The sequence below is a fragment of the Pseudorasbora parva genome, chromosome 19, assembly GCF_024679245.1.
Source record: "Pseudorasbora parva isolate DD20220531a chromosome 19, ASM2467924v1, whole genome shotgun sequence".
NCBI classification, from domain to species: domain Eukaryota; kingdom Metazoa; phylum Chordata; class Actinopteri; order Cypriniformes; family Gobionidae; genus Pseudorasbora; species Pseudorasbora parva.
Genome location: NC_090190.1, coordinates 21,255,323 through 21,282,111, shown reverse-complemented (window position 1 = coordinate 21,282,111; position 26,789 = coordinate 21,255,323). Strand labels below are relative to the sequence as shown.

The following is a 26,789-nucleotide window of genomic DNA, read 5'->3' as shown; positions in this document are numbered from 1 at the left end:
CAGGCTGGAGAGACCTTCTGTGAACTCAAAATAAGCATTTAAAATCCACTTGAAAATTCAACATGAAATCATAAATAACTCCCTAGTAAAAACCATTCTGTAATTTACAGCTACCATATCAGGAGAAGTTCATCTCCACACCTGAGTGAGGCCGCCAATCTCTTTGACAGACACGTAGAGGCGGAAGAGGTCAAGGGGCTTGCGGCCCACCGCAGGGAGATTGCTCATGCCCATGGCTTTCTCCTCAGCAAATGCAAGGTAGCGATCCACCCACATTTTCCGCTCTGGTTCTGGACCCAACTCATACAGACGTGTTATCTTCTCATTAGTGGTGGTAGAAGAACTTGACTTCTGCAGGGATGAAAAAGCAAAAATGGGGGGAAATGTATGCATATATTAGATTCCTGCTGTTTAGTTATAGGGGAAAAACATGCAATTTTCAAAAAAAGGAAGCACTGGAGGAAAAAAAAAGCACACTATCAACACATGAATACATCAACACGGTGTATACGTGGCAATGCCCATTTCAGTGGAAAAGCATTTTCATTAATGATGTATAAAGCCAGGACTGCAGGGAGCAATTTCAAAACCCCTGAATGTGCATTCCTCCCTATGTACATTCTCCGGCATTCACAACCCTCCACACAGATGATCAGTCAAGCGCTGTTCACAGAGCTCAGGGCTGCCCATGTCCTTGAGCTTAAGAGAGGCATGCCGGCCTCAAAAACGAAGGCTGAGACCGATTTAAATATTAATGCTCTTTCACCTTTTTTGATTCAGTCTTAGGAGTCCCCTCCACTTTGTTATTCAACTTCTGAGATTGGTTGATTTTGTCCATGCCAAACTCTGGACTGGGAGCCATGCCTATGAGAAAAATGGAAACACAGTCATGATTGTGGACTACTTCAATTAAAAGATTGAAAACAACTAGACAAAATCTGATGCATGAAGAAAAATGAAAGAAATATGCAGGAAGCAGTCCAAAAGCGTGTTCAGTGCTTACCAGCAGAGTTATTGGACATGTTGCCAGGCATGGGGTACGGCCCTGCTTGATTCATCATACCCTGCATGCTGTTCATGGGTGGGGCATATGGAGACCCAGCTCCCATCATTCCTTGGTTCATGTTGGGATATCCAGGCGGTCTAGGAAAGAAACACATTTTTAAATTTTGACTAAACTGAAAAATTTAAAATGGTATGAATGACCCTTCCATTGTCTTTCAACACACTGCTTTCGCTCTCACTGTTGGTCTCATGTTCAGTCAGTATGATCAGACGGACTCCAGCTGTGTTCCCCAAGACTGCAAAATCTATGCTACAAATCTGATTCTACCAGTAACCCCTTTCAAGATTTCATGCCGAATTTAAAATGTAAAAATCAAGCAAACTCTGTATTATTGGCAGTAGCTTGCCATTGTCTAATTAACACTTTTTTTCTGTAAAAAACTTTAAGCTGAGAGTGGGGAATCTATACTAGCTAATAAAAATCTATAATTCTTAGCCCGAACAAATGAATCAATACGTGTTCAACTTTACTGCCGCTGTACTGCATTGAATTTCATTGTAAAGTGAGCAGGGATGGACTGACATATGGAACACCAGGGCTTCCACAGAGTCAGGGTTATATAAAAGTGTTAAAAGAAAAAGCAATAAATTAATATTTAATATTTCCAAGTGATCTCTACAAATGATTAATTTACAACATGTACTCGTCTAATGTTTTACCAGCCTGTTTGTTTGCAAAATGCATGAGAAAGATCCAGCTATGCGAGAGTTCCAACACCAGAGGTTGTGTTAGACTTAAGCATTACCCATAAAGATTCCATCATAATCTATTACTACCTGCCATTTTAATTTGTATATTTTATTAATATATGAACAATATGAGCGGCGAAATACATAAAAAAATAAAATTGAGTATAATATGAACAATATGTAAAAAATGAGCTGAACTAAACTCAATCAACTTACTGAGCTTAAATATCGGTGTCTGCTTCAAGGGAGACTGATGGAGAGAATTTTTTTATTTTATTTTTGCCTCAGACAGATGACTTTTGGCTGTTTAAATTTTGTTCTGAAGGCTGAAGCCACACTTTGCTGACACACTGGAGTGCACATATATATTTTTACAAGCGCACACGCAAACGCACATACATGGTAGCGGCTATTTGCACTAAGTGAAAATAGCATATTTTACTAGAGATAGATTACATTTACACTAGCGGTGTAACGGTACACGTATTCATACCGAACTGTTTCGGTACAGGGCTTTCAGTTCGGTGCACGTGTCTTTAACAGTTAACAGTCGGCTTGTTTTAAGCGCGGAACACACTTCAATCGGAGATCCCTCACGAACACATTAAGTATTCAGTCCATGTTTTCATGAAATTCAAACGATAAATGCCGTTTTGACGCTCTTTAATGCGACATGACTGATCAGTATAGGCATGTCAGTTTAAACGGCGGCGCGCAAGTAAACGCGGTCATCTCTTCCTAAAGAATAAACATGAATTAATATCTCTTAAGGTAGGCTATGTTGAGGATACATTACAACTTACTGAAATGTGTCATAGTTCGTGTAATTGCTCAATATGTGTTTCAACCATGGAAAGACAAAACAGTTTGCAATGTCCCGTAGCAGCATATTTATCTCAGGCAAGTCATTTAGTGTGCACATCTGTGTTAGTTAACTAGAGAAACAAACCTTTTCACTAAATATATGCAGTATATTAGCCTATTTATTCATTATATTCTACTTAACCTTTTAGTGATATCTTGTTTATTTCATGTATGTCTAAATAAATCTGTCATGATTTGACAGCCGTATAAACGATTATATTTCAGCAATAAATTGAAGAAAAAATATATAATTAGATTTAGAAGTTAATGCAAAAACTGCTTTATATGAAGCTAATGAGTGTTGATTATTATATCTAAAAATAAATAACTGAATTGAGGCATATTTGGGCTCTGTTGTTAACCTTTAATATTACAATGTATAGCCTAAGTAAGGTCTCCCTGTATTTACAGCATTATCTTTAAGAAACTTGTAGTTATAATTTAATTAATTTGGAGATCATTTTTTCAGTAAACCACTGTTGAACAAAAATGAATAAAAAGTAATTTAGTAAAACTGCTGTACCGAAATCGTACCGAACTGTGACTTCAAAACCGCGATTTGTGTACCGTTACACCCCTAATTTACACCAAGTGAAAATATAGAAATATTTACGCCAAATGACAATAGCGGCATTTTCGGCAAGTGAAAATAGTGATATATTCCATTTACACCATGTAAAAGGAGCAGTTCTATGTGTACATGGTAATTAGATTTATACTTTTATACTTTATTTTGAAAGATGCATACTATTTGCACCTCAGTATGCGGCAGTCCTGAGGGCAAAAATGCCTTGTTGATGCTAGAGGTCAGAGGAGAATGGGCCGACTGATCCAAGCTGATAGAACAGCAACTTTGACTGAAATAATCACTCATTACAACCGGGGTATGCAGCAAAGCATTTGTGAAGCCACAAAACGCACAACCTTGAGGTGGATGGGCTACAACAGCAGAAGACCCCACCGGGTACCACTTATCTCCACTACAAATAGGAAAAAGAGGCTAAATTTGCACGAGCTCACCAAAATTGGACAGTTGAAGACTGGAAAAATGTTGCCTGGTCTGATGAGTCTCGTTTTCTGTTGAGACATTCAGATGGTAGAGTCCGAATTTGCCTTAAACAAAATGAGAACATGGATCCATCATGTTGTTACCACCTTGTTACCACTGTGCAGGTGGTGGTGTAATGGTGTGGGGGATGTTTACTTGGCACACTTTAGGCCCCTTAGTGCCAATTGGGCATCGTTTAAATGCCAGGGCCTACCTGAGCATTGTTTCTGACCATGTCCATCCCTTTATGACCACCATGTACCCATCCTCTGATGGCTACTTCCAGCAGGACAATGCACCATGTCACAAAGCTCAAATCATTTCAAATTGGTTTCTTGAACATGACAATGAGTCCACTGTACTAAAATGGTCCCCAGTCACCAGATCTCAACCCAATAGAGCATCTTTGGGATGTGGTGGAACAGGAGCTTCGTGCCCTGGATGTGCATCCCAGAAATATTATATATATATATATATATATATATATATATATATATATATATATATATATATATATATATATATATATATATATATATATATATATATATATATATACACACACACTCACACGTGTGTTTAAAAAAAGGACACTTGGAGACTTTGGACATCATCTTATAACCAAATTATACAAGGAGTCCAAGTAATTCATAAATGTATGCACACCAAGGTTTATGCAGACAACAAAAAAACTTTTCAGAATCCAGTGTATAGTATATGTACACTGCAACAGCAAAGAGCTTGTTTAGAGCTTGTTTACGTTTAAGATGTCAAGTTGCTATACTAAGCAGAACCACATGGACATGCCAAAAAACAACAACAAAAACTAAACCAACCACCTTGACCCGCCATTATTATTTGCCTACTACAGTACACAGATCCATTCAGAATTACTAAACACAACAACATACACATGACACAAAAACAGTCACCTGAATTCCTGAATGTGAGAAACAATGTAAATGTACTGAAATGTGTCTGTGCATATACAATAAAAGATCAGTGCATCGAGAGCGCACATACACGTTTTTTTTGCGCATCAAAAATAACGGACTTAAGCATACTCCTGTGGGCCACTGCAATCATCTTTACCTTGATTATAACTCACATCCATCAAAACTTTACTAGCGAGAAGCTGGTTTGCTTTATCCAGCTGAGAAACGTAGTTTGCATATCATCTGGCCATGGTGGGATGTTTTGAAGTCCCGTTCGGTCTGTATTTCACACAGCGCAATACGTGAGGGCTCACGCTCTTCAGAAACAATCACAGAGTATGACACAACATTTAAAGCGAAACACACACTGGAATGAATAATTCACTGAAAACTGGCCTGGAGTCTGGCACGGTTCTCTCTGCCATCTCTGATAAAATAAGATTTCCTTTACATAAGAGCTATTTGGACCGATTGTTTGAAAGTATTTGCTTGCTGGATCATTGGATTTAAAAGTTTTGATTGCAAACAGAGAAGCGAAATTAGGTTAAGAGGTTAGAATAGAAATTTCCAACTGCCAGAGTTAGTATTGTGCCACTGTAGTTGCTCAATTTGATAAACTCTCGACTCCCAAGATCATCTAACTGCATGCCTTAAATTACGTTAATGATACAATGTTGTGTGCTTCATTAATCTATTTGCATTATTTGTGTTAAATTATTTTACAGCGTTAAGGATTTTTTATTAAATCGCATACTTGCTGGTAACCACGTAAACAATATTTAACGCAATATAAAAAGGTCTAATACAGCATCTGTTTTTCCCTTCCTGAAGTAGCTAATGCTAATGTCTCCCCACATCCTTTGGGTAGCGTTACAGTATATGATTAATCTCAACTACCTACTGATGGCAACTACGACCCTATGACAAAGCTTTTTTTTTTTTTTGCATTGACAGTCAGTGAGATGGACTGGCCAATGAGCTTGTCCTCACACTGAAGAACTGGCAATGTCAGATCAGATTCAGATCCAAACTTTTTTCAGTCCAAGAGGGCAAGTATTCTGCATGGCACCTCTCAATGAGTTTATCGTTTAAAAGCAGCATGTGGTGGACTCTACCTGTGTATGGAGTTGGATGGGCCATGGTGCATGCCTGCTGCAGCAGGATCCTGAGGCTTTCTGTTCATTCCAGGTGGTGGACACATTCCAGATGCCACCTGAGGGGGCATGCCGCCCATATTAGGGCCAATGCTGGGGCCGTATGGCCTCGTACCCATCTGACCTGGACCCATGCGTCCTGGAGGCATCCCTCCATACGGCCCCCCTCCACCCTGCCCAGCCATAGGGTTCATGGAGCCACTCATGCCAGGACCACCTGGATAGTTAGCATTTGACATGCCTCCATAACCTGGTGGTCTCGGGTAACCTGTTAAAAAGATTGAGGTTAAGGTAATCTAGACTAGAGTAATAAAAGTAAAGTTATGTTTTAAAAAAGGAAACAGTCATATGTTCAATCAAAACAAAACTTCTCACCTTGTGGTCCATACTGGCCACCCTGCGGCCCATAGTTACCCATGGAGTTGTTCTGGGGGAAGGAACCCATCCCAGTATGCATTTGGCCTCCAGAAGATTGCCGTGGGGATAAAGTTGACCCAGGTTGAGGAGAGCCGTATGGCATCTGAGGGTTCCTCATATATACTGCAGAGAACAGATAAAGATATGCTATGTCAAACTATCCTTGAGTTTACTTTCATGCTAGTAGTTTTGGTGTGGATCCAGCTGTTTGATGTCTGGTTTGTTGATTACTGTGAAAGAAGCTTTCTAAACGCAGGTGCATTACATAGAACTGCATTTAAGTAAACTTTAGAAAGATGGTCTGGTGCACTGTTTGTGTAGAAACCAAGAGTTCACAATCCAAAAGCAATACGGTCAAATTAGCATGAACGAATCACAATTTATGATGCATAATTTACCCATTACTTTCTCCACAGAACTTTCAGTGGCAAGCTAGCTTGTTATTCTTAACTTTTGTTTGTAGGGCAGCACAAGTTGGCCAAAATTGTGTGATTATATATCAATATGGATATAAAGTAACTTTAAAATAATAATAATAATTATTATTTCTCAAGTTTCAAACATTAAACTGATTTTGAAAGAAAACTGCAGGGGCTTAAAGCTTCTTGTTTGTTGATAAGCGATTCTCATTGCAAGTATGGAAAGATGGCTGGCGTTTCCTGTGAATCGATCTACTCTGGGCCACTGAAAAGACCAAGGCTGTGTTTCTCAAAACCATTGTGAGCCAAGCTCATCGTAGAGACTATTGGTGGCAATGGTTCTATGATCTACTAAGGCTTACGATGCTTTTGGAAAACGCAGCGCTGATAATGAACTGCTATCATGTAAATGTGCATAGCACCAAGCTTCACTCTGAAACACACACCGCATATATTTATTTAAATCTCTGGATTTGTGATTTGTAAATCACACCAGCCTATATTGCGTTTTTGGTGTTATTTCAAGTAATCATGCAGCCCTTAGTCAAATTGTAAAAATCATAAAATGTCATAGTAATTTCAAAAACGAATCAAGACTCACCTCTATCCTGACCCATGGAGGAATGTAACATACCATCCGACTGGACACTCGAGGGTCTAGGGGGCATTTGGTTTCCTACAGGTGGTTTAAACAACAAAGTTAAAAAGCGTATAATACTGATAATCAAATTTTATTAAAAACAAATTACTGCATTAAAAGAAATTATATAAAATGGTTCCTACCAGGCATGGTTCCGGGTGAGAGGGGTCCCGTGCGTGAGGCCGGGCCACTGGCGGGTGAGCCCACAGGTGAGGGAGAGGGGCCACGGATCCCCGAGAGGTGAGGAGAGGTGTGGGGAGAGAAGGGTGACTGTGCTGGGTTGCTCTGTTCACCCTGACTGCTGGACACACCTGATGTGCTCACGCCTGGGCTCAAAGCACCCTCTGTGCCTGTGGGGAGATCGTCGATGGAGCCCGACAAATCCTGCACAGGAAAATGAGAGGGAAAAAAAGAGAAAAAAATTGACATTAGTGTTGTTTGATTGTTTGCTCATTAAGCAATCTGAACAAAGCCCCGAGTACGCCACAGTGTCACACCATTTGCACCACAGACTTGAAAAATACCTCAAACCATTTATGAGTAGAGGTGTGTCAGTACTTTCTACAAAAGCCCTAAGGAAAAAAAAATATTTCAATGCTTGTGCATTCACTCACAACACATTTACTATGCTCTAAAAAGTTCGTTACTGTAAAAAAAAAAAAAAAGTTTACATATTACATAATTCCATAATAAATTGTGAAAGACTAGTCATAAATAAGAGCCACTAACCACATATTAAGTTATAAGCCTATATCTTTATTTCTAGATATCAGTTTGTTGTACAAATCTTTTAAGTACAGTAATTTTTTGCCACTGTCGCTAAATAAATAAATACACCAGTGGAACTGATATAGACTGGTATAAAAACAAAATTTGGTTTATCTTACATTGGCCAATGTTAAACAAAGCTTCTTCAGAACACCTTAGCAATGCTAACTAGGATAAAAAAGTCAAAGTCCTAATCACAATTTTCACAACTCACAACTTTTAAAATAGTTTTATGAAGTTTGTGTCAACTGAAAGGTTGTGTTTGTTTTTGTTTTTGGGAAGATTGAACAATCATATTGTTGTTAAACAATGGTATAACTCATTGACACCACTTTATTCTATCATAGGGCTGGACGATTAATCGTATTTTGATCGTGATAACGGTATCTGCTTCTCTCGATTGATTTCAAATAATCATCACGATATTGGCCTGTTCGCTATTTATCCTTAAAGCATGTTTTTTTCTTTGGGATTTGCGTTATCTTGCATTGGTAACGAGCCTCCACTAGCAGACATGCTTGTGGTTGCCAGATGTGAAGAGCTTAAATCCCCCCAAATAGAGCTTTACGGCCGTTTCACACGTGCTATACTATTTTACACGCCATTTGTACTATTTGTGTGACTAAATCTGCCATGATCAAACCTTCAGCAATGAATTTCAACAAATGCAGCACGGCTCTCCAGCCTTATAGGTTGCGAAAGTGCATTTATTCTGGTTTATTCTTATTTATGGTTTATTGTTATGTTTATGGAGTTTGGACTTTTAAAATTATAATAAAAGTGCATTAAGCCACGTCAAGCGTCTTTCATGTTAAGCATTTTAGAATGTCCCTAGCCAGGGACATGTATTTTATATGCAGTATATCAAAGAGCATCATTCTTTGCTTTACCAATTTGCAGGGCAATCTGAATCTGTGGTTTGTCTCATTTGCAAACAAATTGTTGCTTTACAAATCTAATGTGAATACAGATTACAAAGCGTTCACTCAAACCATGTGTTTTGTATTGATTTACCATCTAATGAAGTTAGTCATAGTTAGTTAAATGAAGTCGGCGTGACACATATACAGGCCTTTTGGGTGTAGTGTAGGTTGGTAAAGAACATGCAAAATGGCCATAACTACATTACCCTTTTTGATAAATTAATCGTGATTAATAATTGAGCAAACTAATCGTGATTATCAGTTGAACCCTTATTGCCTTAGCTTCGCTTTTCACTTTTGCTTTTAAATTAGTAATAACGTGTGATCACGTGTTATATTAAAGCTGCAAAAATAATTCAGTCAAGATCAGTGAGTGATTTTCTCTATCTTTTGTTGTTTGACAGACAGCAGCAGGTTTACCGTAATAGGCTTATTAAGACCTAATGCACGGATTCTATTGACACAGCCGATTTCTTTCTTGACTGCCTGTGCTCACTTCAGACATAAATGACAGGCCTTTTGACATTTCTTTGTGTGCATTTGACCGTTCAAGTGCAATAGGCTGCGAAATAGAACTGAATTCAGGATTATACGCAGCACGTGTGTGTGTGTGTGTGTGTGTGTGTGTCAGACAGAGTGAGATGTTTTCCACAGTTAATTGCGCTTATCTCTTTAAGTGACATGCAAGTAAGTCACATGCCCAGTCTATAGCAATGAAATGGATGGCACCAACATCAAACTAGCATTGTTGCATCAAGTTTTGCACAGGCAAATACTGTTCACACTTTATTTAACATTGAAAAAAAAAAAATAGTTGAAGAGGAAACATTTACACAAACAGTGCATAACAAATACAACATGATCCGTATAACATAAAAAAAGATAAGTACTAGATATGAAAATGTGTACTCAATATACATTAAGTAAACATGGATATGTTTTGCTACCACATGTCTTTGATTATTGATGTTTTTGCCCATTACAGAACACTGGCTGCCTGAAAACAAGCCTGAGTAAAATGAGCAGCAAGTTCATATGGGGTGCGATGCTGAAATCAATCTGGCAGTCAGTCATAAAGCCTCCCAGCGGAGGAGTGCGTGTGTGTGTGGGAATATTTACACACTAAACTGTTGTCACGTGGAGCGCATGTGTTCAGTGAAAATTTGCAAGCTCATCTGCCAGTCAGATCAGAGAGGGAAAGGGAAAAAAAAGTGGGAGTGGAACAAGCGCGCGCACACACACACACACAGCCCGACTGGAGCTTAGCCAAGTATTCCCATAGAAATCTCACACTCGCAGACTGGCTGCGGCCCCAAAGTCGGTGGTTTTGCACTTGAAACGATGCCCGCTGCTATTTTTGGGCCGTGACCTGCTAGAGAAACCCTAGAGGGAGAGGCAGGAGGAGGACGCTGATTCAGGCTCCTTTTTTAACTGCCACACACACTCTCACTGAATCCATGGAGAGAGTTTGTATGACCCAGGTCTGCTCTCCTAACAGGAAACAATCCTCTGTGGATGTGTGTTTATGTTGGCATGTGTGTTGTCTACTAGGAGATTCCTGTGTATGTGACTCATAAGGAAGGTGTTTATTACCCAAGAGTGTGTTGTAAACCCAGTTTTGCATCACTGATCCCAAAGAGAAGGCATTAATTAATGAAGACACTCTAAGGACAGAAACGTTGTGTCTATAAAAAAAATAACCCAATAGCAAAAATCACATTAAGGAAACGTCTGCAATTTACCTAAGAAATGTTAAAAAATCATTTTTGCTCATACACTTGTGTTGTCACAAAGCATTGTGGACAATGACATTAAAGTGGAGTGCAAAGCATGAGAAACAAGACTTTTCAGAAAGCATCTTGGGACAATATGTTTTGTTTTCCTACATATTAAAAGCACACACCAGATCTGAAACCACAGAAGTCTGAAGACGTTGAAGTTTATTAAATATTTTAAATAGTTTGATAATGCATTCAGCTCTCAAAAGAACTTTCGTACTTTCAGCTTGGTTTAATACATTTTACTGTGCATAAATCCATTGATAGAAATAAATTGCCAATTTCTTATAAACAAACGCTGAGTGCAAGTAATATGGAGAAAGAGTACACATTGTTCTTTTACATTTATTCCAGACATTACAGTGCTGGTTGACAATTTGCAAAGTTATCCTTTAAATTGACGTACTAGAATGCTAGATTATGGTTTAATCTTAAATTCAAACAAACTGGGAGAAACATCCAATCCCCTTCAAAGTCTGACCGTTCTATCACACACACTCTTTTCCTGTGGCTTCGCACAGACACACACTGCTATCATAAGACCAGTCATCTGACTGACGGCTGAGGGTTTAACCCCTTTCTCTTCTGACAGGAGAGTCACAGGAACTTGTCTGACCCTGTGACCTTTAAATGTCAAGGAGTCACAAGAGGTCAGACTGGCCTCTCCTGGCGACACAGAGGTCAAGAGTAGCAGCTCAGTTCAGGGTATGAGAGCAGCACTGAGCAACATGTTAAACTGTCTGAACAGAGCAATACATCATACGGCAGCATGCATTCACAGACTGACCCTCCAGGCTTCACCTCTGCTTGCCTCTCATTCTTATTGTTCATTGGTTTTCAAAACCAGTTAAAAGAAATGTAGTGTATTCAAAGTGTACTTCAAAATGCACATGACTTTTGCCTGAGTTTGCAGAAGTCAGAACAAGACCACATATTTTGGCCAGCCAGAGTTGACATATTTCACAGAAAACCCTGTATAACCCAGTATATGATGGGCATCAGATAGAATAGCCGTCTCGTTTTGAAGGCTGCGTCCTCTGGAGGTCACATTTGCCGGCCGTAATAAAGGATGTATTTTTTCAGAAACCATCATAAAATTGACCTTAATTCCTAATAAAGTGTAAATTGTTGTTATTTGTTTAAAGGGGTGGTAAAACACAACTTCACTTTTCTAACTTAAGCTAGTGTGTAATGTTGCTGTTTGAGCATAAACAACATTTACAAAAGTTACAATGTTCAAAGTTTAAAGCGAAGGGAGATGTTTGCTTTTTTTTTAAAATCAATTTCTAAAGACTACAGCAAACGGCCATTAGGGACTACAGACTTTTGAAGGAGATCCCATTATTCATAACTGTTTTGGTATTTATTACTTCTCAAACAAATGTTTTGATGACGTCTGAAACATAACAGTTCACTTCTAGCTTAGCACAAAGCAGCTAAATCACAACCTCTGGCAGCACAAATAATTCACTCATGGTAAAAAAAAAAAAACGAACAAAAAAAGCACTAAACGTACTCATTTCTCTGTAAATACTATAATAAATATATACTATTTTGTAATATTACTGCTATTGTTTTTTTTTTTAAATGCAACAGAGTACTAAGCTACACTAAAGTATTTTTTTCAGGCAGACTAAAATGTTTTTTAAATTAGTTTCAATTATTTTTACATGCTTTATTTGCTACCTGAAAATCACCAGAGTAACTAAGGCAGTCATGTTGTTTCACATACACCATAGTGTAAAAACACAATTTATGAACTACCGGTAAAAAGAAACACATTGTGATATGCCAAATGCTGTCTGTGATGTTTTATTAAAGGGATCATATAATGTCATTTTTGTACAAGTTAATATAATTCTTTAGTGTCTAAATGAAAACTTTGTATCATACTTTAATTAAAAATTCTCATTAGTATTGTAAGAAAACACTGATTTTACCTGCTCAAAAACAGCTCTGTTTTCACCAAGCCATTTCAGGGAATATGGCTTTAAATGATAAATGACCCCGCCCCTCTTTTCTGTGGGCCAGCACGTGGAGCCGTTGCCCTTGACAACAGTAGAGGGGAAAGAATGGTGACAGAAGTCTCTGAGGACAGATCTGTGCAACTTTATCAATTTGAGTCGGACCCGGAACAAGATGACGACCCCAAAGAAATTAGACAATTAAGGCTAAACAGGACGTTTCTGAATGGTTGGTTAATGTAATGTCACTTTGATCTGTCTTTAGATACTGACAGGGTAACATTAGCGTAGTGAGATGCTAATATTATGTGTTTACTGATGTATACGTTAGTTCATTGACAGATTGTTCCAGCTAATGCCAATGGTCGGATTTAGGAGCATCAGAATGACTGCTGTGTTCATTATTACACCCAAGATCAGAACACTACAATCGCTTGGATGCCATTCTGCTCCAGCGTATCAACAATGGCGGAATATGAAAACAGCTCGCTCGTCTGAGGTGAAATTATGCTGTCAATCGACAAATCGTGGGAGGGGCATCCGACCGTGTGACGTCACACGGTCGAACGGCTCGATTTGAGACGGGAAAACATGAGAGAAAAAAACACTTGATGGATATTAATCATTATAGGACACAAATTTCCATACAATCAGCTTGTAAAAGTTCATGCACCATTATATGACCCCTTTTACACCAAAATCATGTCGGGGTAAGACAGCGTGCAGACGGAGTGTACGGTTCAGAATGCATTCCCAAATGACGCACTCGATGCTATGTACTTTTTAGGGTGCGTTCACACTTGTCATGTTTGGTTCGATTAAAACGAACTCTGGTGCGATTGCTTGGTTAGTGTGGGTCATTTGAACATATGAGAACGCTGCCATCCGAACCCTGGTGCGCACCAAACAAGCGGGCCGAGACCGGTAAAAAGATGGGTCTTAGGCCGCTTCCAAACGAACTCTGGTGCGGTTTGATTGATATATGAACGCAACACGGACCAAAGACATGTAAAGAACCAAAAACAGGACGTAATGTCACAAGATGCGACGCTACAAGTCAGCTGATTTGACGACGCGGAAAGATCGGTGTATCCAAAAGGAGTAACGTTAGAGGGCAAAAGTGGAGCAACGAGGAGGTAAGTGCCTGTTTCATGTTTTGAAAAAAAAAAAAAAAAAAACGCACAAAAATCATTTCTGGTTCTTCTCGTCTAAGGACCTGTGCTGCCCATTAGTCGGTACAGACAACAGAACTGCTGTCTCTTTTGCAGCAGATCTTTATTTCTGCATTCAACGGAGGAAATCCTGCTGCTGAATGCTTTGAACATTTTATGAGCTTTTCATGAGTTCTCAACTGGTAAAAAAATAATGCCATATCTACATGCATAAAATGATCTTGTTTAATCCAGCACACAGCATTGTTTTGAATGTTCTGTAAGCAAGCTCCTACGTCATATAAGCCGACTAATCAGGTTGTGACCGTCTCCCTATGTCGTTGGTTTGGTAACTTTAGGTTCGCTGTTAAAAATGCCAGTGTGAACGCTAAGCGGACCAGGACTATGTGTTTTGTTTTTTGGTCCGGACCAAACAAACTGAACTACAAGTATGCACGCACCCTTAAAATGCACATACTAGATGGTTGAGTATATATGGAAATAGTATAAGGTGATTTTGTCATCCAGTATTAGAGTCCGAAAGCCCTTCCACGTCCGCTACCCATGTCAAACATTTTGTTTTTTGGTTAAATGAGTGTATCATCTGGATATTTAAAATGAACTTGTCTTTGTCATTTTCAGTGTGTACACTATTTACTACAAAATACCACAGAATAGTGCATCAGTAAGCAAATTTGGACGCACCTACAGACTCTGTCTGACCCTTTCTGGCTCTGGATGCGGATCCCCTCCCTCGCCTTTTCCTGTTCAGTCTCTCACACACACATACACACATGCCCATTCATCTGTTGCCAAAACGGTAGAATGAGGAAAGGCAGAGCGGGAGGGAGGGAGACAGGGACAGGAGAGAGGGAAAAAAAGAGGAAAAAAACACGCGTGCAGCTGCATCTGTGAGGTTGCCATAGCAACTGTCTCCACGTGCTTGACACATTAGTGCAAAGTAGAGCACCCCCCTCCCCCTCCGCTCCCATTCTCTGGAGCTGAGGTCACAGTGCAGTCACACACACACAGACACACACACACACACACACACAGGCATTCACCGTTCACTTGCTGTCAAGTAACACTACACAGCATCACCGTATCTGGATGAGCAATGCATCTCGCAGACGTCAAGTTAAAGCAAACCCAAACACACCAGGCCAGATGTGCACGCACACACACATACAGCAGATTAATTGTACGATTATGAGATTATGAAGACACAAATTTTTCCTCCTCAAACCAAATCAGAGCAGGATATAGGATACAAAGGTCTCTTCCATAGCGAAGGAGGACCAGGGTATTGTGCTGTGTCTGTACAGACGTCAGCCATGAGGGGGCGCTACCAGCCCACTGATCGTGAGAGTGATGGGGGAGAGCGAGGGCCCTGCCTCCACCAGCGGCCATTACTGCCTCACTCTCAGCACATACACAGATACTCCTATCGCACAGGCAAGCATCACTGCTACTATTGCTCATATTAGGGTTAGGGATGTGCACAAAGGATGTGATCAGGCTCGAGAAGTTCAATGGATAGGCAGAGATGAGAATACTATAGAGATTTATAGGTGGGCTCTTCTGACCTGTCAGTAAGCAAGCACCTAAAAACTACCCAGAACAGCCTAGCAACCACCCACACCACACTAGAAACCATCTAGCAATGCGCTGGCGACCATTGTGGCTGTGACGTCTGCATGGGCAAGCACCACACCAGGGCTGCACAATTTGGAGGAATTTGCTATTTAAAATGCTTTTCTTTTTTTTTTTTTCTTTTTTTATGTTGCCTTTGTGAATACTATACATCTCAAACTACATTAAGTTACATGCTACTGTTAATAATATGTATAATAATCTTGGGTGACATTGCAATTTTTTATCTTTTTTGCATCACGCTTTTAAATCGTTAATTCGAAATTAGTGCGTATCCACTGGCACGGAGCACAGAGAGTGTTTAATTAATTCCTGATGCTTGCTCCACACCAATGGAATTATGAATGCATTTTACTTTCATTTTTAAATTTAAATCCAACATTTTGCCAAATAAATGTCTTTACCTTTTCCTTTGAAACCAAATCATCCTCCATCATCTAGTCAGTCAGCTAGTGACTCTCATCCAACACGAATTAAATCTTAGTCATGCTGCGACTCTCGTTCAGCTCACGCTGCATTGAGCAATTAAAAAGTTTTTAATCGTTTTCAATTGTTAATCTGTTCTCTAACTGAACTAAATGATTTATTACTATTAAAAAAAATCTAAAATGTGTGAGGGGCGGTGCCCCGGTGGATAAGTGATGTAACGACTGTTGTTGCTGAACACGGTGTTACACCGTCAACGGCGACTATCGCACAAAACCTAATGGAAAGACGGTTGATGCACGTTTCATTTCTAAATGCATGTTATAACCGACTCAAACTCGAAGAGCACGTGCAGCTGCAAACCGAGCCAATTTAAAATACTGAAAACATCAGAACATGAACTCGCAGTGAAAAATTTTCATTAAATAAACAGCCATATTGCGTTTTATTTTTGACTTGATTGTGCGGCCCTTCCACTCGTAGTGTAAAAAGAGTGGCAAGTTGCTCTAGCTTAAAAAGGAATTGAAAAAATAAACAAATTTGTTTAATTTATAGAGCTTTGCTGGTGATAGCTGATAATAACTCACTTTTCACACTCAAGCGTCATATCTTCGTGTCACCCTAAACTACAGATCTTTTCAAGGGCAATTTTTTCTTAAATGCTCAACAGATAAAATAGCTGTTGCATTGCATCTCATTGGTGTTTCACCAATCTGTGCCAAGTTATAAATACTCCTATTAAATAATCCTTTCTATATAAACCACTTCAAGACCCCAGCGTTCTTGGCACTGTGTCCCGTGTGAACACCCCTCTAATCCCCTCTGGAGTGCTGGCTCGGACTGAAAGTCACCATGGACAGTGCTGACGCAAAAATGCTCCCCGATGAATAAAAATTAAATAAAAAATTAAGCCCCGTTTGGCACATCTGAGTATAATTGAATTTCAATCTTGTGTAAAAAAAAAAAAAAGAACACAGAATAACAGTTCTCTCGATTCACAATTCATCAGACCTTCCTGAGTACTTGTGCCCACCCGATCCTAAACGCACCTGAACTGTCTGCACATGCACAGAATGTTAATAAAACATAGGCCTGGAATAAATAAATACTAATGTGATTGAAACTGTTCGCAGATGAAGACAGGCCCCGTCATTGGTCATTTCTGCTTTAGTGCCACGCACATGTAGTTACAGGTGTTGCTGACAAACTGTGGTCAATGAAGGCAAACGAGGGGAAGTGTTTTTTTCTTCATAAACACTAAATTAATGCAGAGTATAACCCATGAAACAGCTCAATGATGAGAGATGAACAACATTTGATTCAAAGAAGGGCTGCAACTAACGATTATTCAAAACAAAACAAAAAATCTATTACTCTGTTGATTTAACTCAAATGTAACTTTATTCTTCAATTAAGTTCAAATCCATGTTTGACTCTCTGTATTCTATTATTTAAAATATTACACATCAAATCGAATACATTAAATCAGCCTGGTAACAGCCCTAATTGAAAGTCAAGAACTTTAATTTATAAGGGAATACACTACCCTATCCCACAAAACAATACTACTTTTGGCAGTGATAACAGAAATTTCTCTGATTGGTAGATATCTCTTGAATGATATGGGTAGGGATGTGAGGGTGAGGAAATTTTCCCACCGGTTAATCGGTGTGCGACAACACCAGTAATATCGATATCATCGGGAAGGGGACAATGCAGTTTTTCCCCTGTTTATAACCTCGCTTTGAAATCGTGTACGAGTTTATTTGTTTATGCTTTTATTCTTTTTGAAAAACAACTGCTTGGTTACTTTTTTTCAGCGAGTTGAAAATCATCCTGACTATAGGCTTTTACGGAAAGATATATCATCACTTAACCTCAGAGCTCCTGGTGTGTCTTGAAACCTCTTACACATTAATCACTACAACTCAATTTATCCATGGGGAAAATGAATAGGATTTTTCCAGAACCTGACTGTTGCACTATATGCCATGGTCACTCTCTCTAAGAGTGATTGAATGTCTGTGATTGGATTTACCAGTAAACCAATCAAAGCTGGAGCCACGGAGTCAAGGGCTGCATCCGAAAAGTTAGGCAGCTGAGCTGTTGCCTATCAGGCAATGACTCTGCAGGCAGTGTTTGCACATGAAGGCCTCTCACAAAACTGAATTCGGACAGACTTCTGAGGCAGCGTAACAGTGGCAACTGTGGAAGTTTAATGATCTTCAGCAAAATAGCCTGCCAAAGGCAGCATTTTTAAGCTTTCTAACACAGCCAAAGTCTGATGAACTCTTGAAGTCTTTTGGAATCTCACATTTGTGGTTAACTACACCAGATCAAATGTTCAAATTTCTGTACCAAGGGTTTCCACAAGTAAAAATATCATTCAGTGATGCACTGAACAATTTTATAACCCAAACATAATCACATCACATGGGCACCACTGTCAGAGCAGCAAATAAAAACATCTATTCACAGGCATCTGGACGGATCCATCGTGTCTCTCTCTCTCTCTCTCTCTCTCTCTCTCTCTCTCTCTCTCTCTCTCTCTCTCTCTCTCTCTCTCTCTCTCTCGTTGGGGAGGGGTTCTCTGTATGAGTGCATTAGGGGGTCTATTGTGTGGGTCACAATAGTAGCGGGAACCACAGATGCTTCTGTAAGGGAGGCAGCCGCCCAGTCTGGGTGAAAACAGAGGGAGAGAAAAGGGAGGAGAGGTGGATACTGGGGGGCTGGGTGCCTGACAGAGAGGAAAAAAAACAGCCTGTCTGCCTCTTCTCCAGAGCAACGCCCCTCCCACAGCAGAGCGGCCCCAGAGTCAGAGCCGAGCCGAGCACAGGGCCGGAGATGCGGATACAGCATGGAAAAACTGCTGGAGCTGTAGGCCGAGCATAAGTGACGACACAACCGAGATCGGAAAATAAACAGGAATCGTATTTAATTTAACGTGATTCTGGTTCAAAATCCATGTACTTATTTTGGTTCTGTAACAATTCTTTAAGTACTTTTGAGAAGGAACAAACTAGCCTAAATAGTAGTGCAGGAAATACTGCCATTTACGTATTTGTTGTGTCTGCATTTTTCTAAGGAACAAAAAATATATCTGAATACAGTTATTTCTGTCGGAAATTCAACCCCCCATCCCCATTTTTACACAATCCTGAGTATTTTTTGACCATTCAGTCAAATAAAATGTACTTCCTCTCATTTGGTTATTTTCTTGTTTTTATTCAGGCATTGCTAGATAACACTCAATCACAATATAAAAAAGGTGTGGTCACACTTAATGTTATTAAAAAATACAGCCATTTCAATTTGAATCCACACAATCGCGAATTTCTATTTACGACAAAAGATTTCCCCACACAAATTGTAGTTGGTCAGGAAGATTTGCAATGTTGACTAACAGAAAGCAGGTTGGTTTCGAATTGCCTTTTTTGCCAGCAAATTTTCATTAATGTGACCGGCTGCGTATTTTGATTCATTAAGCAACACAAGTTAAAGACAACAGACTTAAATCATTAGAATTTTAGAAATAAGACTGCATATCCCATATTTCAAAGTCATTAACAAAAATAAATGTGTGCAAACCAATTGACTTCCAATAGTAAAACGGCATTGCGATTTTTACTTACAGCAGCACATCCCTACCACAAAAACGCACTTTCATTATAATCAAAATCTACATGGGAAGCATCCATAAGCATCTCACTATAGTTTTCTGCTTGCTGCTTGATTTAAATTACACCACAGATATACAAAGGTATAAACAGTATAACAGAATCTTCCGGTTGACATTTCTACCACCACAGGGTACATATCGCCACACCATCCAGCCCTGGGGATGGAGCCTGATGCTTAAGGACCACTAATGAAACATTGTGAACATCATGAATATAATGGATGGCCATGTCTTTTTTTTTTAATAAAAGGAACCAGTTCTGAATAAGTACCGGTTCTTAATTCTAAAGCCCAACTGCAAAACTACAAGAAAAAACCTGAATAAAAACACTGGATTGATGCAATTCAGAAAAGTATGGAAGAGGAAAGATGAGGAAAAATAGAAATAATGGGAGAGGCAGTAGAGGGAAAGAGAGAGAGAGAGAGTGCTGCAGTGAGACACGGCCTTTGTGCTGCCGTCAGCCGAGCAGGAGCGCCGAGAGAGGGTGGGGTGGGGTGGGGGGCTGGAAAGCTGAGAGTGGGTGTGTGAACGAGAGTGCGAGAGACAGACAGCGAAGGGAGGACGGAGAACATGAAAAAAACAACAACACAAAAATACAAGTTAAACGTATTTGATACACAAATCTCAAAAAGCAAACTAATACGGCAGCTTTTCTCGCATCCTGCTTGATTCAGTTCATTAAACTAACACACGGAACGAGGGAAAAACTGTGCAACAGAGAGCGCATGAACAAGAGCAACCTGAAGCCCATGAACATGAATAAGCCACGCGCGCACAGGAAGACCCAGAATAGCAACAGGAAACACGCCCCAGACTCTGAATACTGCAACGGCACAGCCGCACAAAACAGGCCGAGAGCTGCACTGAACCACTGCCTTCTGAACATTCAGATCACACAGAGCAATCAAAAGTTAAAAAGAACAGTGTTATTCCAAGAGACTTCAGCAGAATTCAACATATAAACTCGATTATATTTGTTTCTGAAAATGTCTCAGTTTCTTCTGTTTTAATGTTTCTGCTTCAATCTGGTATTCAGTGATAAACACTGCAAAGAGCAAAACGCCACCACACTGCGAGGGTGATGTAGATAATTGCCAACACAATGCTATAAGTGGCAAGGTAAATTTAATCACATTGATGGTGGTCTAAAGTCACTAAACCTATAAAACCTTATTCAATACAAATACTAGTGTTGTCAAAAATATAGATTTTTTTGATGCATTCCAAAACCCATTTTCTACAGTTTCGATACCAGCTGCGCTCTTTCTTCGCAACAGCGCCCTCACTCGCCCGTTTAATTCACTCTGGTAGAATAGGGCCTGAATTTCAGCACAAGATTGCATAATTTTACTCATTCGCACTGATTTCGCACTCGCACCCAAAACGTGCACACATTTAATTCGCTTCAAATGAAAATTTACTGAAAAATGACTCACCCCCATCTCATCCAAGATGTTCATGTCTTTCTTCAGTCGGAAAAATAAATTACGCTTAAGGAAAACATTACAGGATTTTTCTCCACATAACAGACTTCAATTGCAACCAACGGGTTGAAGGTCCAAATCAATGCAGCTTCGAAGGGCTTCAAAGGGCTCTGAACAATCCTAGCTGAGGAACAGGCTATCTAGCAGAACAACCATTTTCAAAAAATAATTTATATACTTTTTAAACTCAAATACACGACTTTAATGTTATTCTTCTTTACAATGCATGACGTCATGACAAACATCAAGCGCGTGACGCTCATGGAAGGACCATTAATATCAAATTGATTAAATGTTAAAAGTAACATGCAAAGACTAAATCAAACACCTTTTACAAAAATTAAATTAAAACAATGCTGGACGAGTTTAAAGCTGGAGAGCATGAGGTGGAGTTTTTCGGCACTGGGTCAGTACTTATGATTATATATAGATAAATGTTTTTTTTTTTTTATGTTTTTTTTTTTTAAATGGCCGGTGGTTTCACTAGATAAGACCTTATTCCTCAGTTAGATCAGAGTCCTCTGAAGCCCTTTAAAACTGCATTGATTTGGACCTTCAACCCGTTGGTTGCTACTGATTAACATGTGGAGAAAATCCTGGAATGTTTTGCTCAACAATTTATTTTTGACTGAAAAAAGACGTGAACATCTTGGATGAGATGGGGATGAGTAAATTATTATTATGTTATCCACTAATAAACTTGATGCTTGCTGTCTGTCCTTAAAGGCCTATGTTTTTCAGTCAATCTCATGTCAATCTTGAGTACCTATAGAGTAGTATTGCATCCTTTATATCTCTAAAGTCTTTAGTTTTATTATATTTATAAAAGAAAGATAGGATGTACCGAGTCTTTCCGGAAAAAAAACGAGCGCCTGGAGGCGTATCGTGTGGGCGGAGCTAAAGAATCACGAGCGCTACTGCACGAGAGCTTCAAGCGTGGAAAAGAAACCGTTACCCTAATAAACCATGGCTATCAATCAGATTCAACTAATACATATACAATATGGTTTGATGAAGTCCTGAGATGCATTTGCTGACTCGCTCTGATCCGGTCACTCTTGCGCACACCCTTCCGGGAGAAGAGCCCGTACGGCCCGTACAAGGACATTCCGGCCTGTTGACGTCAAGCCAACCCATACTCGAAAAAAACTCTCCGAAACTTGTGAGAAACCAGAAGGAGTATTTTTGACACAGAAATACTCCATCAAACGTCCAACTTATTTTTTTTAAACTTTGTCCATGTCCAAAAGTTGCTTTACCTTATTACCTAATTTTTTTAATGATGTGGTGGAAACAGGCTTTCATCTCCACTGGGCAAAAATCTTAAATCTGATTATTCTGTTAATTTGATAAATAAATCACTCCTCCCCTTCTCTGTTCACAATTTACGACTGAGGTATCAATTCATGTTCATACCACAAACAATGGAGGGCTGAACCACGATTGTTGAAGTCGCTAACCAAGTATGAGCAAGAGTTATGCTTGCTTTAGCAAATGCTATTAATAAATATAAAAGCTAGAGAACACAACAAAATAACAGAGTAAAAAAGATATAAATACACTACTCTGCAAACAGACAGCACAACAATGAGAGAGAGAAAATAGTGAGCTGCAACAAAGACAAAACTGTTAGATGGGAAACTAAGTGAAAAGTAACAAGATAGAAAGAGAGGAAAGACTGATGGAAAGAGCCGCAGACATCTGACAGCACTGGAGCACTTGACACTGGTGGTCTGTCAGGGTGGGGGTGCTGGAAATGCGGGTGGTCGTAATGATGTCAGCCACTGGGGTTCCAGTGTGAATATGGCTCAGTGTCCAACTTGCTTGCCCTCTCTTTCCAACAGACTTTTCCTCCATTTACTTACATTTCTTTTTTCATTCTCAATACCCTGCCTCAATCTATCGTTCTCCCCTAAATATCTATTTACTTTCATCCCGATCAGTGTTTCCTAAAAGATTTAAGCTTTTTTTTTTTTTTAAGTAATAGTTCGGAATAAGAACCAGTTCTTAACCTACTAGGGAAAAAAATGAATAAAAAAATGGAACTCAATGCATTGCAAGTCTGCCCAGTCGCACATGCTTAACAGAAGTCCAGCATTCAAATCATTTCATATGTGTGACCCTGGACCACCAAATCAGCCATAAGGGTCAAATTGAGTAGAAGCTAAATAAATAAGGCTTCTATTGGTGTAAGATTTGTTAGGATAGGACAATATTTGGCTGGGATACATCTGGAAAATCTGGAATCTGCTGAAAATTGAGGGTGCAAAAAAAAGAAAAGAAAAAAAGAAAGAAAATCTTAATATTGAGAAAATCACCTTTAGAGTTGTCCAAATGAAGTCCTTTGCAATGCATATTACTACTAATAATACATTTAATGCATGTACGGTAGGAAATCTACAAAATACCTCCATGGACCATGATCTTTACATAATATCCTAATGATTTTTGGCATAAAAGAAAAATTGATCATTTTGACCAATACAATATATCCGGCTGTTAAGCACTTTCGGGTCCAAACGCTATATCTCATACCACGAGAAAGACAACAAACGGAGCTTATAGACACACACAATGTGGTGTAATAGTACAAAAAAAAGATATCATAACCTTTATCTCCATACCAAAATACCAGATGGTGATTCATATTTTATAAATCGTTAAGATATTAATGTCTGTGACGCTGTGAGCACAGACACTGTTGTGTAGACTAAGTATTTGAAATGTTTTAACTTTTTCAAAAGTTTGATGTTTAATATGAATAAATAGCATTTATAAACAACCGTCGATGGCATTCTCGAGTGAAATGAGTTGAGGCTTGGACCCAGAAACTGCGTTCCTTACGTCACAACTTAAGAGGGTTGTTGGCCATTGCCACAAATATACCCGTGCAACTTATGACTGGTTTTGTGGTCCAGTGTCACATTTATATTTTTACTTTACAAATAAGATTGCATACAACATATGATTATGATATTGTGATGTGTTTAATGAACTAGTGGGGGCGATACTAGGCCTTACTGCTGAGTTTATCCACCATCTCACTGTATTCTTCTAACCCCATTTTCTGTTAAGAGTCTCTGTCGTGTTCCCAATGGGCTTTGCCTCAGTGAGCCAGAATTACTACTCCATAAAACCTTTCCACTGGGAAGAAGAGGGGAAAAAAACTAACGAGCGCGTGACAAACATGTGACCTTCCCATCCAGGCCTGAGCACATTTACTTATTATGCACCTCTGAATAAGATACTGCAAAAAGATTATGGACAGAGTTTAAGGGACGGTTCAAACCAAACACTTAGAGCACACCGAGGGTATTGACTTCGAAAGGAAGTGTGAGATATAAAGGCAGCGGAGGAAACGAGGGGCCGAGGGTGACAGACCCCTGAAGTCACGGCGGAGTTTAGAAGTACAGAGGGGAGGCGGATACAGCTTTGGATTAGCCGCACTTTGAGGAAGGGGCACAAAAGCCTGTCAGAAAGGAACTGGAGGAGATTAGAAAAGACTGGAGGGAGTGTTCATGTTCTCTCTCACACAGAGAGGATATATCACTTCCAGGGCGTCCCACATTGAAACCCCAAGCAATTGGAAATCTCCCCCTGCCAGATCACTCTCGCTCATATGCGGACATAAACATCGATATCATCAACCAAATGGAAGAGGATTTGATTTGATCCTCGACTGATATGAACCACACTGCATTGAGATTAATTTGGGAAATGAAAAAGAAAAAACATAATTCAAAACTAATTAATCGGGATCACAGCAAAAGATGCCCAGTCTTTCTGCCTATGAAGACAATCTGGGGAATCAGTTTTTTGGATTCAGATTCGCCCCCTAGTATCTGATCAGCTCCATCTTTATCTTGCTCCATCTTGGCACATATCGGCATACATATGACTGAGACATTATGGTAAACCAGAGTGCGCCTACAGAGAAATATGCCAAATGGGTATTAACTAAGACAAATGCAAGCTCATGAAAAGCTGTCTGAAGGTAGAATCTTGCCAGCAAAAATCCACAAGTCCAATTTTTTTTTTGTCAATATAATTGTCAATCACTGAATGTGGCTTCACACTTATTTACTGCAGAAAGACATTTAAAAGCATCAGTGCACTAGGTTATATAAGGCACAGTGAACTGTGGTTGTGTTTTGTACCAGTTCAATGAAAGGTATTGACATCCCTTTAACACAGTGGTTCTCAACCAGGGGACCGGGGCCCACTAGGAGCCTCAGCAAACATCCACGAGGGGCAACGTTAATTAATTAATTGAATTAATGAATCTAAACACTAAAATAATTTAATCAATTAAAATAACACTCTAAAAGCAAAAATGCTGCGCAACCTGACAGGCTGTGGACCCATGAGGGTTTACAGTGGACAGGGCTAACCGACAGCACATGACAAGCAACAAAATATATCTTCACTCACCATAGTTTTGAAGGTTATTGAAAAGTTGCGATTTTAGAATAGCATTACTATTATCAGTAGCCTCATACTCACGTTTCACATTTGTGTGTGTGGCCTCAGAAACATCAGCAGAAACAGAAAACTGTTTTATAGGTGGAGCAAGATGCATTTTTTAAAAAGATTTAAAAATACAAACTTTTTTATTCTTTGAATAGTGTGCAATAATTTCACTGATTTACACAAAGAAATGCCTTACACAGCAGCCACTACTAAATCAAACGTTAAATAATGTTGTAAAAATCCTTCAGTGAAGACGACAAAACATGCATGAACAAACAGTTCTCAGGGAGCTGACAAAGTGTACAGTTGCTAGACTTGTTCATTCGTTGCAGTAAAGCAACGACTATCAGGAAACCAGCTGAACCAGTTAAACTGGTTCATATTCACTGTCTGAAATGTCTCTGCAGTTGGCAGCTTTAATCCACAATAGCATTCATAAAATCGATCCTCAAAAACCAACAAATGAAGAGCTAAAAGATCCCAAAGTCTAATGATTCCAGGAGGTGGAAGCACTATATTGTTTATTAGAACTAAAAACGTGGAGGCTACAAGCAGTGGAAAATGAAGACCCTAAACAAATAAACCCTGTAGCAATAGATATATGCCCAGTATTGTTTCTCAGCATGGTAATAACATTAAGCTTCAAGTAGTTTTGTTACACAGCTGGATAACTCATGCAGGTCAGGTAATGATTTGAAGGGAGTTTTACCTTTGGTGTCGGCCGGGCTAAAGTTAGCAGTAGGGACTAATCTACTGTGAGAGCAGAGCATGAGGGAGATGCTGGTGGTAGAAGGGGTCAATCGAGGGCTACATTATTGCCTTTCCTGCAGGCAACCATGGGGATTCCTTGGATTGAATAAAATCTCGGCCAATCTCAGTCACTGGCTACGTAAGAGAAATGTATGTATAAATAAATAAATAAATAAATAAAGAGGAAATCACATCCTGAGGGCATCCCCCACTGGCAGAGACGAAATGATCTTACTCCACTCACTCACTCATCCCCGTTTTACCTTCTCAAGCCCTCAAGCTCCAGTCATTTGCCAGCGCTCTATTAGACACCTCTCTCTCGCTTTCTCCTTCTTGTATTAATTATCTCCGTTCATTTGGAAATTTTGAACATACTGTTGCTCTGAATAAAGCTATTTGTAACTGCTAACATATAAGCAAACACACACACACACACACACACCATATCCTGAATGTTTTTCACAGGGACAGTGATGTGAAAACCTTCAGGTTTTTGCCGACCTGATTTCCA

The 26,789-nt window shown here is 39.4% G+C and overlaps 1 protein-coding gene across 2 annotated transcripts in view; it reads right to left on the bottom strand.

The window, feature by feature from the left end:
- The window catches only part of arid1ab (AT-rich interactive domain 1Ab), an 81,270-nt gene that overhangs the window by 11,933 nt on the left and 42,548 nt on the right, over window positions 1-26,789 (bottom strand). For both annotated transcript variants that reach the window (XM_067426248.1, XM_067426249.1), the window contains 7 exons: window positions 7,376-7,616; window positions 7,194-7,268; window positions 6,132-6,296; window positions 5,718-6,024; window positions 1,004-1,143; window positions 767-864; window positions 142-351 (listed from right to left, as the gene is read on the bottom strand). In XM_067426248.1, coding sequence (XP_067282349.1) covers window positions 142-351; window positions 767-864; window positions 1,004-1,143; window positions 5,718-6,024; window positions 6,132-6,296; window positions 7,194-7,268; window positions 7,376-7,616 — 1,236 coding nt within the window. The remainder of the gene's footprint in view (window positions 1-141; window positions 352-766; window positions 865-1,003; window positions 1,144-5,717; window positions 6,025-6,131; window positions 6,297-7,193; window positions 7,269-7,375; window positions 7,617-26,789) is intronic.